Source organism: Sorex fumeus, unplaced genomic scaffold, assembly GCF_029834395.1.
Source record: "Sorex fumeus unplaced genomic scaffold, SorFum_2.1 ptg000051l, whole genome shotgun sequence".
Classification (NCBI taxonomy): domain Eukaryota; kingdom Metazoa; phylum Chordata; class Mammalia; order Eulipotyphla; family Soricidae; genus Sorex; species Sorex fumeus.
The window spans coordinates 6,074,430-6,090,275 of NW_026606108.1; the positions used below are offsets into that span (position 1 = coordinate 6,074,430).

Below are 15,846 nucleotides of genomic sequence, written 5' to 3' on the forward strand. Positions count from 1 at the left end.
GCTCCAGAGCCGACGTGTGACCTCATCAGCGCCAGCCATGGGAGAGCAGCAGGAGCCCAAGAGGCGTTTCCGTGAGTGCTGGGAGGGGCCAGAAGAGGCGCTCAGGCACTAGGGGGGATGGGAGGTGAGTGAGGGCATGGGGGGAGAACGAGGGCCCGGGAGGCGTTCTGGGATGCTGGAGTGGCTGAGAACATTCCCACCTCACGTCATCTCATGGCCGAGCTGCCTTCATTGCTCAGTGAGGGAGAGTACCGCAAGGGTCTCTGGGAGACACTCAAAGGCAGAGACATCAATGAGCAGCCCTGCTGGGACAGACAATGCTCAAAGATTCGGGTGACAGGCTGCCAGGGAGCAGACACAAGTCCAGTGACCCACAACTCAGTCACCACATGCCAAGACTTGGCAAACACCAGTCTCAGTGTGGCTGGGGGACAAACTATGATGAGGATGATGATAAAAGGCACCGGTAGGGTATGGTGCCACCAGCAGGTCAACCTGCACCTGTGGGGTGAGTGCGTCAGCAGCCTGATGGTGCCTTCCGGCTTCCTGTGACCCTAAATTGCCGCTCTGCCTTTGGCCAGACCCCAACAACTTGGCCCCAAGTTTATCAAGAAGTAAACGGGGGGAAAAAAAAAGTAAATGGCCAAAAGTTAGATATGTGGGAGCCACACCCACAAACCACCTCTGGCTCAGCTAAACAAGCTCATTTATTAGCCTTATTTCAGAGACCCATAAATAAATCTTGAAAGAGATTAAAAGCTGCAGCTAATCTCAGACCTGCGCATGGCTGAACAGGTTGCACAGTAGATCAGAGGCAGGGCTGGGTCAGACTGAAGTCTGCCCAAGCAGAGTCCCAAGCAGCCTCTTGTTTCCACAATCCAAACTTGCCACCATACCCCTGGCCTGACTCCACCATCTCAGGATAGACCTCACCAAGATAAAATCTGCCGAAAATTCTAGTGCCGGTTTTGTGACTGAAATCTCCAGGCTTTCTCGGGGTCAGGGTGGGCTCCCTCCCCCCAACTCCCTGTACTTCTGGAAGCCTCAGCAATCATATCCACACCTCAAAGCTGCCACCCAACTGAAAAGCTACTCCAGCCTTCCTGTCCTGATAAAAATACCAAATACCCTGAACAAATACCATGACCTCTTAGCACTTGTATTGCAAACCACAATGCACAAAAAGAAAAAGAGACAGAGAGCAAGAAGAAAAGTGCCTTTTATAGAGGGAGTCTGGGGGTGAGGGGTAGGGTGTTGGGGGGTGGATGGAGGGAAACAGGGGACATTGGTGGTGGAAAATGTACACTGTTGGAGGGATGGGTGCTGGATCATTGTATAACTGAAACCCAATTATGAACAGCTTTATAACGATCTCACGGATATTCAATTTTTTTTAAAAAAAGTAATGTGGAATGCATGCTCAATTCAATCAGCTTAATCAATGGCTAAATAAATAGCAGTACTCCTACATTTTAAAAAAATGGGGCTTAGGGCTAGAGCGATAGCACACTGGGCAGGGCGTTTGCCTTGCACGCGGCCCACCCGGGTTCAATTCCTCCGCCCCTCTTGGAGAGCCCGGCAAGCTACCAAGAGTATCCCAACCGCACAGCAGAGCCTGGCAAGCTCCCCGTGGTGTATTTGATATGCCAAAAACAGTAAGTCTCACAATGGAGATGTTACTGGTGCCCACTCAAGCAAATTGATGAACAATGGGAGGACAGTGCTACAGTGCTACTGGGGCTTAAACCACCCGCCCCACACCAGTGCTAGACTCACAGGACAAAGAAGTGGGGAGAGGCCTGTGTCCTGGAAACCCAGGGCAGTGGTCTCTATTAGAATTATGGGGGACTGGAGCAATAGGACAGCAGGGAGGGTGTCTGCCTTGTATGCAGCTGAACCAGGGTTTGATTCCCAGCATCCCATAGGGTCTCCTAAGCTGTCCAGGAGTGATCCTTGAGTCAGCCCTGAGTACCACTGGTATGGCACCAAATAAATAAAAAGAAGAATTAGGAATATATTGTCTGTAGGAGGATGAAATCCTGATATGCTCCAGTTCACAATGTAATGAGAATCACTGCCAGAAGTCTTACCTTAAACTCTCTGAATGTAACAGATCTTATGGGAACCGTTTGAGATTAAATGCCAAAGCAATTACAAAAGATTGTACATTTGGGGGCCAGAGCAATAGGAAAGTGGAAAGGGCACTTGCCGAGCACGTGGCTGACCCGGGTTTGATGCCCAGCATCCCACAGGGTTCCCCGAATACAGGCAGCAATGATCCCTGAGTACAGAACTAGGAGTACGTCCTGAGCATGGCTGTGTAGCCCCCCACCCCCAAAATAAAATTGTGCACTTGAACCCTTAAAAAAAACATGAATTGGAATCTAGCGCCAATATTAGTACCTTTTAACAGCAATTAAGCTGGTTCAAGTATTTGCTCATTTGGATCCGGAATGTTTTATCAGAACCCTCTCCCTCTCGCCCACCCAAACACACACACACACACACACACACACACACACACACACACGTAAGGGAACTTGTTTGCTCATTACCATATATTACTGTATATACTGTATATTACCATATATTACTGTATATTACCTCTATATTACAGTACTTACTGTACATAGTGTATACACTGTGCATACTGTATGTTACTGTGTATACTATATACAGTGTGGCCTTTGTGGCCAACCAGAGCCACACCAGAAACAAGGACAGCGACTTCCAGGCATCAAACACCCTCCTGCAGCAGGTGGCAGGGAGCCCTGGGAAGGACCACTGGGCACACTCCCTTCGGGGCTGCCAGCTTGCATCACCCCGTCTCCTGGTGGCTGAGGGCTCGGCCCTGCTCCAGGCAAGCAGGAGCATCTGTGCGAGTCTCCAAGAACTAATGAGCACATCTGTCTCATCACTCCTTCAGCCGAGTCAGAAAGCACTAGGGGAACTGCAAACAGCAGCCCGCCCGCCATGTCTATGAGGAGGGCTCTGGGCCCCCGCTCCAGGGTGAGGTTTCATCAGCCTGCAGAGACACTCGTTTGCCCGGGGCTTCCCAGGATAACTCTCTAATTCCTCCTCAGGGAGGGACCCGGTTCCTGCATCCTGCTGGTGCTGTGGGGAAGGCACCCAGATGCTCTGGGCCACGCTGGCCCCCCTGGACAAGCTGACTTGTCGTCCCGTCTTGCTGGGAAACGCAGCTCAGGAGCCTGGGTCTGAGGATGCTGAGGGCGCCAGGGCATGAGTGGCATGTCCTGGCACCACCGCTGGATTCCAAGTAGCTGCTAAGATCAGACTCAGGGGGAGAAGCCTGGCGGCCAGCCTTTCACTGTGGGCGTCACGGTCCGCTGCTTGCAGAGGCTGAGGTGGGGTCTCAGGAACCCCGACTGAGCAGAAAATCAGGGCGGCTCTGCCGGGAAATGCCCACCACGTCCATGAAGGTAAACATCAGATTTGCTCGAATCAGGCTCGGCTGGGACCCAGGGACTCTTTCCAACTGTTGCATTGTGAACGGATCCAGCTGGCCTGGTGACAAGGGCTGTTGCTACAACCAAAGGGCCAGTGCCCGGCGGGGCTGAGGTGGCGGGGCAGAGAAAGAAAAGCTTTTCCATTCATGCCAAGCCCAGGAGCATCTAGGACCTGGCTGGGCCGAGTTCCTAGTGCTGTTTCCTTTTGAGTGAAGAAGAAGGGAAACTCACGGCCAGCCTGGGTGTACTCAAAGCATTTGTGGGCCCAGGGGCCTCCTGGCTACCACTGGGCTGCATCTATGAAGACACTTGACAACTAAATGAGCTCAAGACATGCAGGGGATTCTGAGAGACCTAGGGCTGAGCCGGGCGGGGGGTCTTACCCGCTGCACCCGACGACCTTGTTGTACAGGTAGGAGGGCAGGCCTTGCAGGTGGGCGTTGTTATCCACGAACACATACTGTAGTTCCCGAGAGCGACCGAGATCTGGAGAAGAAAGAAAGTGGCCATGACGTTGGCAGTCAGAGGCCAGGGGCTCGCGCGGGACGCAGGCCTTCAGGTGGGACATGAGAGCAACAGAAGATGGGGGTTCTGGACGGGAATCAGCAGCTGCATCTGGGGGAGTGGCGGGGGCACATCTGGCAGTGCTCAGGGTAGAACTCGGGTCTGAGGTGTGCAACTCGGGGCTGCATCTCTCTGACCCTCGTTTGTTTCCGGTCCCCGGGGGATCCAACCCGGGTCTCCTTCCTCCCTACAAAGCCCCGTCCCACCACCTCCTCCTCCGACCATCCTGCCCTTTCCTACCACCAGCCCCATCTCTCTGGCCCCGAACTGGAGACTTCTTTAGTTAAAAAAAGTTATGTTATAACTTATATATAAAATACAAAATATATTGTTACAATATAAACAAATTTTCATTGTTGTTTCACTTTGGTTACTTTTGTGGTCCCCCCCCCCTCGCCAGTTATATTTTTTATGTTTACTTTTCCCAAATTTCCCCTACACTTTTTTTTTTTTTTTGCTTTTTGGGTCACACTCAGCGATGCTCAAGGGTTACTCCTGGCTCTGCACTCAAGAATTACTCCTGGCGGTGCTTGGGGGACCATATGGGATGCCGGGGATCAAACCCAGGTCGGCCATGTGCAAGGCAAATGCCCTACCCACTGTGCTATCGCTCCGGCCCCTCCCCTTACACTTTATATGAACACTGTGGTTTACAAAGTTGTTCATGATAATTTGTACAGGCATTCAATATTCCAAGTCATCTTTTCAAGCCATCTATGACGCCAGGGAGTGGAACCAGGTCACGTGCCTGGCAAATGCCTTACCCGCCCCATGATCTCATCAGCTCCTGGTCGGAGATTTCAACACCTCTGGGATGATATCAGCTGTTGATCATGGAAAAAGGACTGAACCTCCTTAGCGACCAGTGCTCAGGGATCACTCCTGGCAGGGCTGGCTTAGGGGAGCACGTGTGGTGCTGGGGATTGAACCCAGGAATGTCGCAAGGCAAGCGTCCTGCCCACTGTACAATCTCGTTGGTCCTTCATGCATTTAAGTTTTTAAGTGAAGTATTTTTATACTTTGTTCACCCCTCTCTTCTTTGGTAACCTGGGTTCTGTTATCAACGGTTGATCTTTTTGTTCTGTTTTGTCACCAACTTTCCACCCTTAGTCATCAACCACCCAATCACCCAATCTTTGTCTCTCTCCTTCTGACTTCTTTTGCGTCCCATGATTCCCCTACAAGCTCCTACTCTCTTGTAAACTGCATCTTCTGTAAATAGCTGCCTCAAATCCTACTGTATTGATGCTTCTCAGTTATCTACTGCACCAAGAGACGTGTCAGTCGGTGCCCTAGTTTAACTACAAGAAACCCTGGGGCTGATTCACCTTACTGTGGTCACGGTTCTGATGCTGGGTTGGTGCCCTGACGAGGCTGGAGCTGCTGGATCACACACCAGCTCCGTCTTTAGCTTCCCAAGGATGCTCAGAAGCATATTCCCATCATGGCTGCACCTCCGTATTCATTTCCACCAATCACGGGTGAGGTCCCTTGTGTCCGCCACCTCTCTGGCCCAGGTTGTACTCACTGCTTCTAGAATGACCTATCTCCACAGATGGGCATGGTTTGTTTCTGCTATCCGAGAAACACCTGGCAGTGCTCATGGATGACTCCTGGCTCTATGCTCAAGGCTCACATCTGGTGGTGCTCAGGGGACCCTCCGTGGCATGGAGGATCAAACTGGCGTTGGCTGCATGCAAATCATGTGCCTCACTGGCTGTCCTATCTCCCTGTCCCTCCACTGTGGTCTTAATCTGCATTTCCCAGGAAGCAGGGAGCACTTCCCACATGCTCTGTGTAGCATCCTGAGAGATGCTGGCTCAAGTTGTTGACATCTGTAGATACAGGCAGAGAAAACTCAGGAATATTCCAAAGAATGAAAAACAAACAAACAAAAATCCAATCTGTATTGACCAAATCCACACCCTTGCAGGTCTCAGAGTTCCCTTTTAGAATTTTTTGAGCGCCTTCCCCACTGTCCTATCGCTTTAATCCCCAAGCCAATTTTTATTTATTTATTTCATTTTTATTTTTTGCTTTTTGGGTCGCACCCAGCGATGCTCAGGGGTCACTTCTGGCTCTGCACTCAGGAACCACCCCTGGCGGTGCCCAGGGGACCATATGGGATGCTGGGAATTGAACCTGAGTCAGCCGTGTGCAAGGCAAATGCCCTACCCACTGTACATCACTCCAGCCCTACCTAGCAAATTTTTAAACAGCACTTTGGTTTGGATATTACCATAGGCTCTGAATCCCACTGGGACCTCTTTTTTTCTGGTTTTGTTTTTGCTCTGAGGCGTATCTGGTACTGCCCAGGTCTCTGTGCTCAGCAGTCACCCCTAACAGGCTCAGGGGACCTTACGGGGTGCCAGGGATCGAACCTGGGTCTTTCCACCAAGCAAACCTACATAAAAGTTGGCAGGAGTAGGGCCGGAGTGATATTACAGTGGGTAGGGTGTTTGCCTTGCACGTGGCAGAACCGGGTTCAATCCCCGGCATCCCATATAGTCTCCCAAGCACCGCCAGGAGTAATTCCTGAGTCCAGAGCCAGGAGTAACCCTTGAGCATCACTGGGTGTGACCCAAAGAGCAAAAAAAAAAAAAAAAAAAAACCGGCAGGAATGAGAGCACAGGCTTGAACTGAACCGGCCCCTCTGGCACCATGCTGTTTCTGATCCCATTGGCTCCATGCAGTTAGAGTCTACTGGGAATCACGACCTACAATGGTTCTGGGCATGCAACAAATCATCAGCAACTGAAGTGTATGGACTTCCCGGAACTCGGGGTGTCCTGAGCACTGTGTGGGAGGGCACTCCACCAAATACAAAGAAAAAGAAAGAAGAGAAAAACCGGAGGGCATGTAGGCATCCGTGGCTCATAACTCGGAGGGGCTGTAGTGATCTGTTGTGGGTCAGACACTCGCTAGGCTCTGTGATCCCACCCGTGTCCACTCTCATTTTCCTAGACCCCATGGGTCCTGCAGTAGAAATGTTTCTTTATAAAACCTGCTATTATTGGGGGTTGGAATACTAGCACAGTGGGGCGAGCACTTGCCTTGCGCGTGGCCAATCCCTGGCATCCCATAGGATCCCCTGAGCAATACCAGAAGTGATTCCTGAGTGCAGAGCCAGGAGTTAGCCCTGAGCACTGCCAGGTATGGCTCTCCTTTTAAAATAAAATGAAAGTTACTAATAGTCCCCTTTTTCACTCTTGAAAGACTGTCAGACTTCTCAAACTCATAGCATGCAGAGGAACTGGTTTTATTTTGTTAATTTTCTAAGTACAGAATTTAATTCTATTTGTAGGAAAGGCATCCTCTTAAGTGGGACAATTATTCATTATTATTCAAATTGGTCCCCTTGTCTCTTGGTATTCTAAACTGTCCTCGAAGACATTTTAATGGCGAATAATGTCTGTCCCTGTATTATGTTGGTAAGTAGTTCCTCTTGGGGACTAGTAAATTATTCACATTCCTGCCCTCAGAAATAAATCATCCACTCTAGAAAATTCTTTCCCCAAGTCCTCGGGGCTGACCAGGACAGCTGAGACACAGCAGTTTCCTATTTTCATTTTCAATTGCACTCATTATCCCCCAAATTAATTCCCAGTGAAAAGAAACAGAAGATGTCAGTACAGTCCTTTAGGATAAAGATGCCACGGCAGATGCGCTGCAGAGACCAACCGTGGCCCTGTGCTGGTTAGTAGTGGGAAGACACGCTCCGTGGGCAGCAATTCGGTCTGCTTTAAAGCCCTGGAACCCTGAAGCTGGGGATCTACAATACCGATCATCAGAGTACTGGGCACGATTTTTTGCACACACAGGTCAATGTGCATTCTTCTCTTTCTCCCTTTTTTGGAGTCCTGGGGTTTTACCCCAAAGCCTCATGCTCTGCTTCCCAGCCAGAAGTCAGCACCTCAGCATCCCCAGGCGGAAATCAACATCTCAGCATCCCCGGCGGGCAGGAGTGAACATCTCTGCATCTATCTAACAGTGCTGGTCCCTTCCTATTGCTCAATGCCCTCTTCCCGTATTAGCGATTGTATTCATGTCTTTTTGTATATTATGCACAGGCTACATATTATATTTGTACTTGCCTCGAAGTGAATCATCTCTCCGGAGTATGTTTTTTCTGTGAACACACTTTTGCCATAGATGTGTTTTTAAAAAAAAAAAAAAAAAAAGGAATCCCACGGGGACTGGAGAGACAGCTTAGAGGTGGGAGCTCATGTATTGCACACACGAGGCCCGGTCTGATCCCTGGCACCACATGGCCCCCGAGCACAGCTGGGTGTGACCCTGGAGCACTGAGCTTAGAGAACCACTGGGCATGTCCCTGAACAGAAAGGAAGACCCGGATTCATCAACATGCCAAACAAGTCAGGAGAGCACTCCTTCCAGCCAATAGCCCACCCGGCATCTGTGATGGTTATGGTGTCAAGGAGCAGAAACGGAGGGATGGGCACCCTTCCTTGGCGCCTGCCCTGCCCCCCCGAACCGTCACGGGCACTTACCGAGCGGCAGGAAGGCGAGGCGGTTTCCCGCCATGGAGAGCTCGCTGAGGCTGGGCAGCTGGCAGAGCCGGCGAGGCACGCACCGGAGCCGGTTGCGGTCGGCAGTGAGGCACTGCAGAGAGAGGCAGAGGTGGAGCCGTTCGGGCAAAGCTAGCAAACGGTTGGCAGAAAGGTCGAGCGTCTGCAGCTCCTTCAGCTCACCAACCTCTACGACCAAAACCAGAACGAGAAAAGTCGCATCCTGAGCCCAGGACTCCGCGAGGCACGCACGCGCAAGCCCGAGGCAGCGCAGGGGACAGTCCCGGAAAGGCGCACGGCAGCCAGGTCCAGCCAGTGGGCAGTGACGCACTGTCAGGTGTCTATGTGAGAGCCTGCCAGAATGTTCCAGCACAAAGGAAGTGTGTGGGCCTGGACAAAGGCAGTGCTCAGGGCTCACTGCCGGCAGGCTCATGGGGACCCTATGGGATGCCGAGGATTCTACCCAGGTAGGCATGAGCAAGGTGAATGCCCTCCCTGCTGTCCGAGCACTCCGCCCCAGATTCTGCTTCTGGGGGAAGCAGAAGTTGGTTTCGAGAGTGAGAGAAAAGATGGTTCCCATCCCTTCCAGGTCCCTGGGTTTTCTGAGTTAACTTTCATCTAAGTAGACAGAGATGGAGACGACGGAGACTAGTTCGGCAAGGTTGAAACTCAGTTATCATATGAACTCAGTTAAAAATGAAAACTCTCAGTCCAAAAAAAAAGAGATTACCTTTGGGGAAGTTTTCACTAGAGTGAAGGGTTAAGGCTCTAGCCATGCACCCCACGTGCCTTGTTTGAAGCTGAGCATCACTGATGATCCCCAAACACGCTGAGGGGTGACTCCTGACCACAGAACCAGGAATGGATCCCGAGCACCGCTGGGTGTGGCCCCCCCAAACCATAACCAATAATAAGCAAAATGCAACTATCAGAAGATAAATTTGTAAATATTGTTCAGACCTGGACAATATTTTCTGCTTGTTTGATTTTGGGGCATACTCAGCAGTGCTCAGAGCTTACTCTTGGCTCTGAACTCAGGAACTACTCCTGATGGTGCTTGGGGGACCCTATCGGATGCTGGGCATTGAACCCGAGTCAACTGTGTGCAAGGCAAGCACTCTACCAGCGGTGCTCTCTCTCCGGCCCCAGGTCTTTGGGGGGGTTTGTTTTTGGACCACCCCGATAATACTCAGGGGACCCTATGTGGTGCCAGGGATGGAACCTGGGTCAGCTGCATGCAAGACCAGTGCCCTCCTCACTGTACTATCTCTCTGGTCCTTTCTTCTTCTTTTTAAAATATTAAATACACAGTGTCTCTAAAACTCTGTGGCTCCTTGGAGTATATCTGCATCAACTGCCACATGGTAATTACTTATCCCGAGTCTAAAAATAACGCAAGAGTGCCAATTTCCAGAGGATGACACCCGGCAGGTCCCCTTTAAATCACCGGTCTCTGCAGAGGCATGGACTTAACCTCAAATTTATGCGGGGGACGGGAAGGAAGTTGCCCACCCGGGCCAAGCCAGTGACCACACAGTCCATCACACGCCAGGGTGTTTTCAAGCAGAGGCTTTTTCCGGGACCGCTAAAAAAAGCTCCCGTTTGAGTCCAGAGCACGCCAGGTTAGGGAGGGCACACGGAGAAAGAAAAGACAATATTTCGGTGTCCAAGTCCATTGGACAGGTAAACAGAAGTTATTCTTCTTGGGATCTGTTCCCTTGCTCTGTGAGTTAGAAAGAATTTTTTCCCATATGCTACTTACCTGCTCTGCAAATCCGCCTCAGTAAAAATCAACAGAAGGGGCTGGAGAGGCAATACAGGGAGTTGAGGTGCTTGTCTTCAATGTGGCTGAACCTGGTTCAATCCCCAGCACCACCACTGGTCCCTGAGGAAGCCCCGAGTACCGCTGGGTGTGGCCCCCCAAACGAATGAACTATATGTAGTCAGTATTATAATACTATTATAATATAATGGCAATATCACTGTCACTGTCCTCCCGTTGTTAATCGATTTGCTCAAGCCAGCCCAGTAACATCTCCACTGTGACAACTGTTACTCTGTTTGGCATACTGAATATGTCATGGGTAGCTTGCCAGGCTTTGCCGTGTAGGCCGATAACTCTTGGTAGCTTGCCGGGCTCTCCGAGAGGGGCGGAGGAATTGAACTTGGGTCGGACATGTTGGCTGCTTGCAAGGCAAACGCCCTACCTGCTGTGCTATCGCTCCAGCCCAATGGCAATATGATAATCGTAATAGTATAATGATATAATAGTAATATAGTAGAATGGTAATGTGATCATCATACTCGCAATATTATAAAGGTAATAATCTCATTATAGTTTTATATACTATATGCGTACAGTTTATTTGTATACATAGGGTTTTTTTGTTTGTTCTGGGGGACACACCCAGCAGTGCTCAGGGTTTACGCTTACTCCGGGCTCTGTGTTTGGGGATCACACCTGGCGGGGATTGGGAGACCCTATGGGGTGCTGGGATCTCTGTCCAGGCCCACAGAAGATCTTACTTAACCTTAGGCATGTGCCTTTGAGGATAACTCACTTGGAGGAACGGAAAGTGCCTTGACGTTAGGAATGAGGATGGGTATGTGGGTAGGAAAGACCAGTCTAGACCTTACTTGGTCTGCTGGAGGAGTCACAAAGGGTCTGCAATGGCCTTCTGTTTTTTAATTTTTATTTTCTTTTTTTGCTTTTTGGGTCACACCCAGCAATGCTCAGGGGTCACTCCTGGCTCTGCACTCAGGAATTACTCCTGGCGGTGCTTGGGGGACCATATGGGATGCCAGGGATCGAACCCAGATCGGCTGCATGCAAGGCAAATGCCCTACCTGCTGTGCTATCGCTCCGGCCCCAGTTTTTTAAATTTTATTTAGTTTTATGAATTGTATTTTAGTTTTATAAAGCTGCTCACAATAACTTATTACATTCAATATTCCAACACCAAGCCCACCATTTTACACCTACCTTCCCACCACCATTATTTCAAAGTTTCCCACCACCATCCAAGCCTGCCCCAAAAGCAGGCCCTAAATAATTTTTAAAAATTTATTGTTATAAATAGCACTGTAGCACTGTCCTCCCGTTGCTCATCGATTTACTCAAGCGGGCCTAGTAACATCTCCATCTTAAGACTTGTTGTTACTGTGTTTGGCATATGAATACGCCACGGGGAGCTTGCCAGGCTTTGCCGTGCTGGTGGGATACTCTTGGGAGCTTGCCGGGCTCTCCGAGAGGGGTGGAGGAACTGAACTCAGGTTGGTTATAAATATTCCACCATAAATGATCCCAAAAAGTTTCCTTAGAGGAAATGTGTGAAGATTGTTGTATCTCACCCCGACCCAGTAAGCCCTTATATAAGAGATTACTAACAGGTCATTACATGGTGAGGCTTGTGTGCGATATATATATATTTTTTAATTTTTAATTTTTTTTTTTTGCTTTTTGGGTCACACCCAGCAAGGCTCAGGGGTTACTCACTGGCTCTGCACTCAGGAATTACTCCTGGCGGTGCTCAGGGGACCATATGGGATGCTGGGAATCAAACCTGGGTGGGCCACGCTCAAGGCAAACGCCCTACCCACTGTGTTATCGCTCCAGCCCCCCCTCCCCATTTTTTCTTTTTTTGATAGAGATCGGTTGCCTTCTACTTTACACCTCATCAAATGTGGTGTGCTACTCTTGGTATATCAAGTGGCAAATGTGGCCGTGCACCAGGAATTCTAAAATTTTAAACAGGTTCATTGGCCTTCTGGCAGGATACAATCGAGTGTGTGTGGGGGCAATTTTCCTGTGGGTGTGGGGAGGGGGTCAGCGTGTTGTCCCTCTTCGCCTTGTCTCTCTCTTGCTGCTATGTGCTGGCTTCTATTCCTTTTCCCCACAAGAGCAGTGATGCGTGAAACACATCTAAGGCCTGGAGTTACACAGGTGCTGGGGGGAACGGGCAGAGGAACCTAGTCACCAATTACATTGTCCCCAAGGGAAAATGACTCTCAAATTCAATAAGGATCACAAATATGACTTTTGCTTGGTTTGGGAGTCACACCCAGCGATGCTCAGGGGTTACTCCTGGCTCTGCACTCAGGAATCACTCCTGGAGGTGCTCGGACCACATGGCATGCCGGGATCAAACCAGGGTCGGCTCGCGCAAGGAAAACATCCTCCCTGCTGGACTATTGCTCCGGCGGCCCTAAATAAGATTTCTTACATCCTAAGTGGCCCTTCAGAGTTTTATGATCTAGATCCAAGCTCTGCTTGACCATACAGGACCTAGAATACTTCTGCGACTCTGGTTGTACCCAACTGCAAAGAATCACAAAGAAAAGAAGATGAAGGGAAGAAGATGCTCAAGAAAATCTCCTCGCCACGCATGGATGAATAAATGGATACATGGATGAATAAAGGCACTGGGTGGCAACCTTGCCAATGAATTCCCAACAGAACTTTTCATATGTTCAAGAAGTGACTTCAAAAATGAAAGGAAAAAAAAAGGAGCAATCATACTGCTTTGGCATTCTGCCTGATGGTTTCATGTGACTGCTGAAGCACACATGAAGCCTTCGATGTTCTTCACTGGTGATTAGCCACGACTCTCTTGACTCTCAGGCCAAAAAGTGCATTTGGCGTCCAAGGGCCCTTGTAGTTTGCCACCAGGAAGGTCGCACGCGGCAAGCAAAAGTTGTCTCCAAACTAGTCTTCCTATGCGGCAGTTAGAACTAACAGCTAGCATGGGCAAGTGAGAGACGTTTTCTCTGGATCTATTCTGCCATAGGGATTTAAAACCATTTGTTCGGAAGCTTCTCATCTTTCTGATTGCTCGTGGCAGTACCCGCGTCGCTCAGAAAAGTTCTTTTTTGTGCAAGATTCACGGTGGCCACGTGGGGCCATGGCTGGCTGGATGCGGCATTGCAGGGCCGGGTGTACTTCACAGACCTCTGAGACGCGGCTCCCCCCGCCTCTGCTGAAGCAGCACAGTGGGAATTTGAGGGTCTGGCCTGAATGAGACCCACTGGACGTCCATTATGGACCGAATTAACAAAGTGTTCAAAGGCCCCTCGATAACAGTAAGTCACAAGAACAATGAAAAGAACGGGCTGAAAGAAAAGCGCAAGAAAACCGAGCAAGCGCATAAAGACTCCCAAGCAGATCAAAACCAACAGTTCAAGACGACTTGGGCGCCCAGTTACTTCCCTTTCAGAATCGCGTTGGTCGCAAGCAAAGGGGCCAGGAAAATGAACAGCGCCGAATTAAATTCTGTTCTGCTTGTCCTATTTATTATCCGATCCAGCAGTTTCATTTAAAGAAAAATAATAAAATAAGAAGGAAATCATGACAAAACACCCTAAAAGCAAGCTTAAAAAAGTGCCCATCTTTGCAGGTCAGAGCAAGAGTCCAGCAGGGAGGGCGTCTGCCTTGCACACAGCTAACCTGGGTTCAATCCCGGACACCCCATAGCTCCCCTGAGCCTGCCAGGAGATTCCTGAGCACAGAACCAGGAGTAAGCCCTGAGTAAAGCCACCCATGTGGCCCCCCCCCAAACCAAACAAAACAGTGCCCCTCCTTCATGGGTATGCAAACATGGCCAATATTTGTAACCACAGCTGAGACCAGCTCACCCACCACTACAAGAGCGTTTACTACAACTAAGTCAACAGGAACCAATGCAGAGCCTCGTTCTCAGGGCAAGTAAGTTTAGGAAAACAGTTCTCCAAACCCTAGAGGCCCACAGGAACCTACTCCCACACACCAGTGACTGTGCACTGGTCGGCCCTGTCCACAGTACATTTTCTTGATTGTTTTGGGGTCACACCCAGTGATGCTCAGGGCTTACTCCTGGCTCTGAGCTCAGGAATCTCTCCTGGTGGTGCTCAGGGGACCTTATGGGACGCTGAGGATCGAATCCGGGTCAGCCATGCGCAAGGCAATTGCCCTCCCTACTATGCTATCTCTCCGGCCCCAGCACAGTACTTTCTGTTTTTTTTTCTACAGACAATATATAGAAAGTTTGACAAGTGCTGAAAAATAAAATTAGCTTTTTTGCTTTTTTTAAAAAAATACTATGATAAAATTATAAACATTTAATTCACCTATCGATTTTTAATTATTACTGATAGAATTTAGGCATATGTTTTCTGTAGCGTTAATGTTTATGGTCTCAAGATATGTGGCCACAGAAGATTAACTAAAGCTACTGAAAGAATGAGTCTTTGCTGTGTGTCTCTTGAAGGAGGGCTGGTTTGGAACCATTAACCCGGGTTCAGAGAGCAGGAGTAGGCTGCTTTGGATGCCTCACAAACTAGAAGAGAAAGTGGTTTTTAAAAAAGAAAAACAATTTTGTGTGTGTGTGTGTGTGTGTGTGTTCCCCTTGTCCAGGGGGTTACGCCTGGCTCTACACTCGGGAACACTCCTGGCAGGCCTGGGGTACCATACGGGATGTCAGCAATCAAACCAGGGTGGGCGGTGTACAAGGGAAGTGTCCTCGCATGTTCCTATCTCCCAGGCCCCGAGAAAGTGATTTTTAGTCCATACACAACACAACCCCATGGACAAATGTGGCAGGAGATGAACAGACACTTCCCAAGGAAGCCAGATGGATGGCGAACAGGCTGATGGAAAAGGGCTCATTATCACTCATGACAGGAAAAGTAAATCCAAACATTCAGATGCCACATCGCACAGCCTGAGGTTGGCACCGACCCCAACGTCTGGAAACATCCACTGCTGCTGAGACTGTGGCGACAAAGCTTCTCATCCACAGGTGGTGGCAACGTCACCCAGATCCGGTACATGGAGATTTTTCAAAATATAAAAGGGAATAAGACCCTTGGCAGCTACCCCCAAATACAAAAACACTCATTTGACTGGACATATGCAGGGGCCGGAACGATAGTCCAGCAGGGAGGGCGTTTGTCTTGTTTGTGGACAGCCCGGGTTCCACCCCCAGCTTTCCAGAGTGCAGAGACAGGAGAAAGCCCTGAGCATTGCTGGGTCTGGTCCCCAAACCGAATGTTTTGTTTTTTTTAAAGAAAGACATATGCACCTCTATGTTCACTGCTGCACTCATCCCCATCCCCAAGACAAGGAAACCAGCCAAATGCCCAATGATGGTGAACAAATCAAGAAGCTGGTACCACCCAACAGTCTCCCACTCGGGAATGGCCCAGCTCCACCGCTAATCTCAAGGAGACAAGGAGCCGCTGACCCTCCCCGACTTCCAGATGGACCAATCTCCAGGCGCTGGGGTGTTCTCAGATTGGGGGGCGAGACTGCC

General features: G+C 49.8%; 1 protein-coding gene across 3 annotated transcripts in view; it reads right to left on the reverse strand.

Annotated features, from left to right (window-relative positions):
- LRRC28 (leucine rich repeat containing 28) overlaps window positions 1–15,846 on the reverse strand; it is a 40,444-nt gene that overhangs the window by 10,154 nt on the left and 14,444 nt on the right. For 2 of the 3 annotated variants that reach the window (XM_056124502.1, XM_056124500.1), the window contains exons 6-7: window positions 8,543–8,749; window positions 3,851–3,953 (exon numbers count right to left, since the gene is read on the reverse strand). In XM_056124502.1, coding sequence (XP_055980477.1) covers window positions 3,851–3,953; window positions 8,543–8,749 — 310 coding nt within the window. The remainder of the gene's footprint in view (window positions 1–3,850; window positions 3,954–8,542; window positions 8,750–15,846) is intronic. The other variant, XM_056124501.1, reaches the window with a different exon arrangement.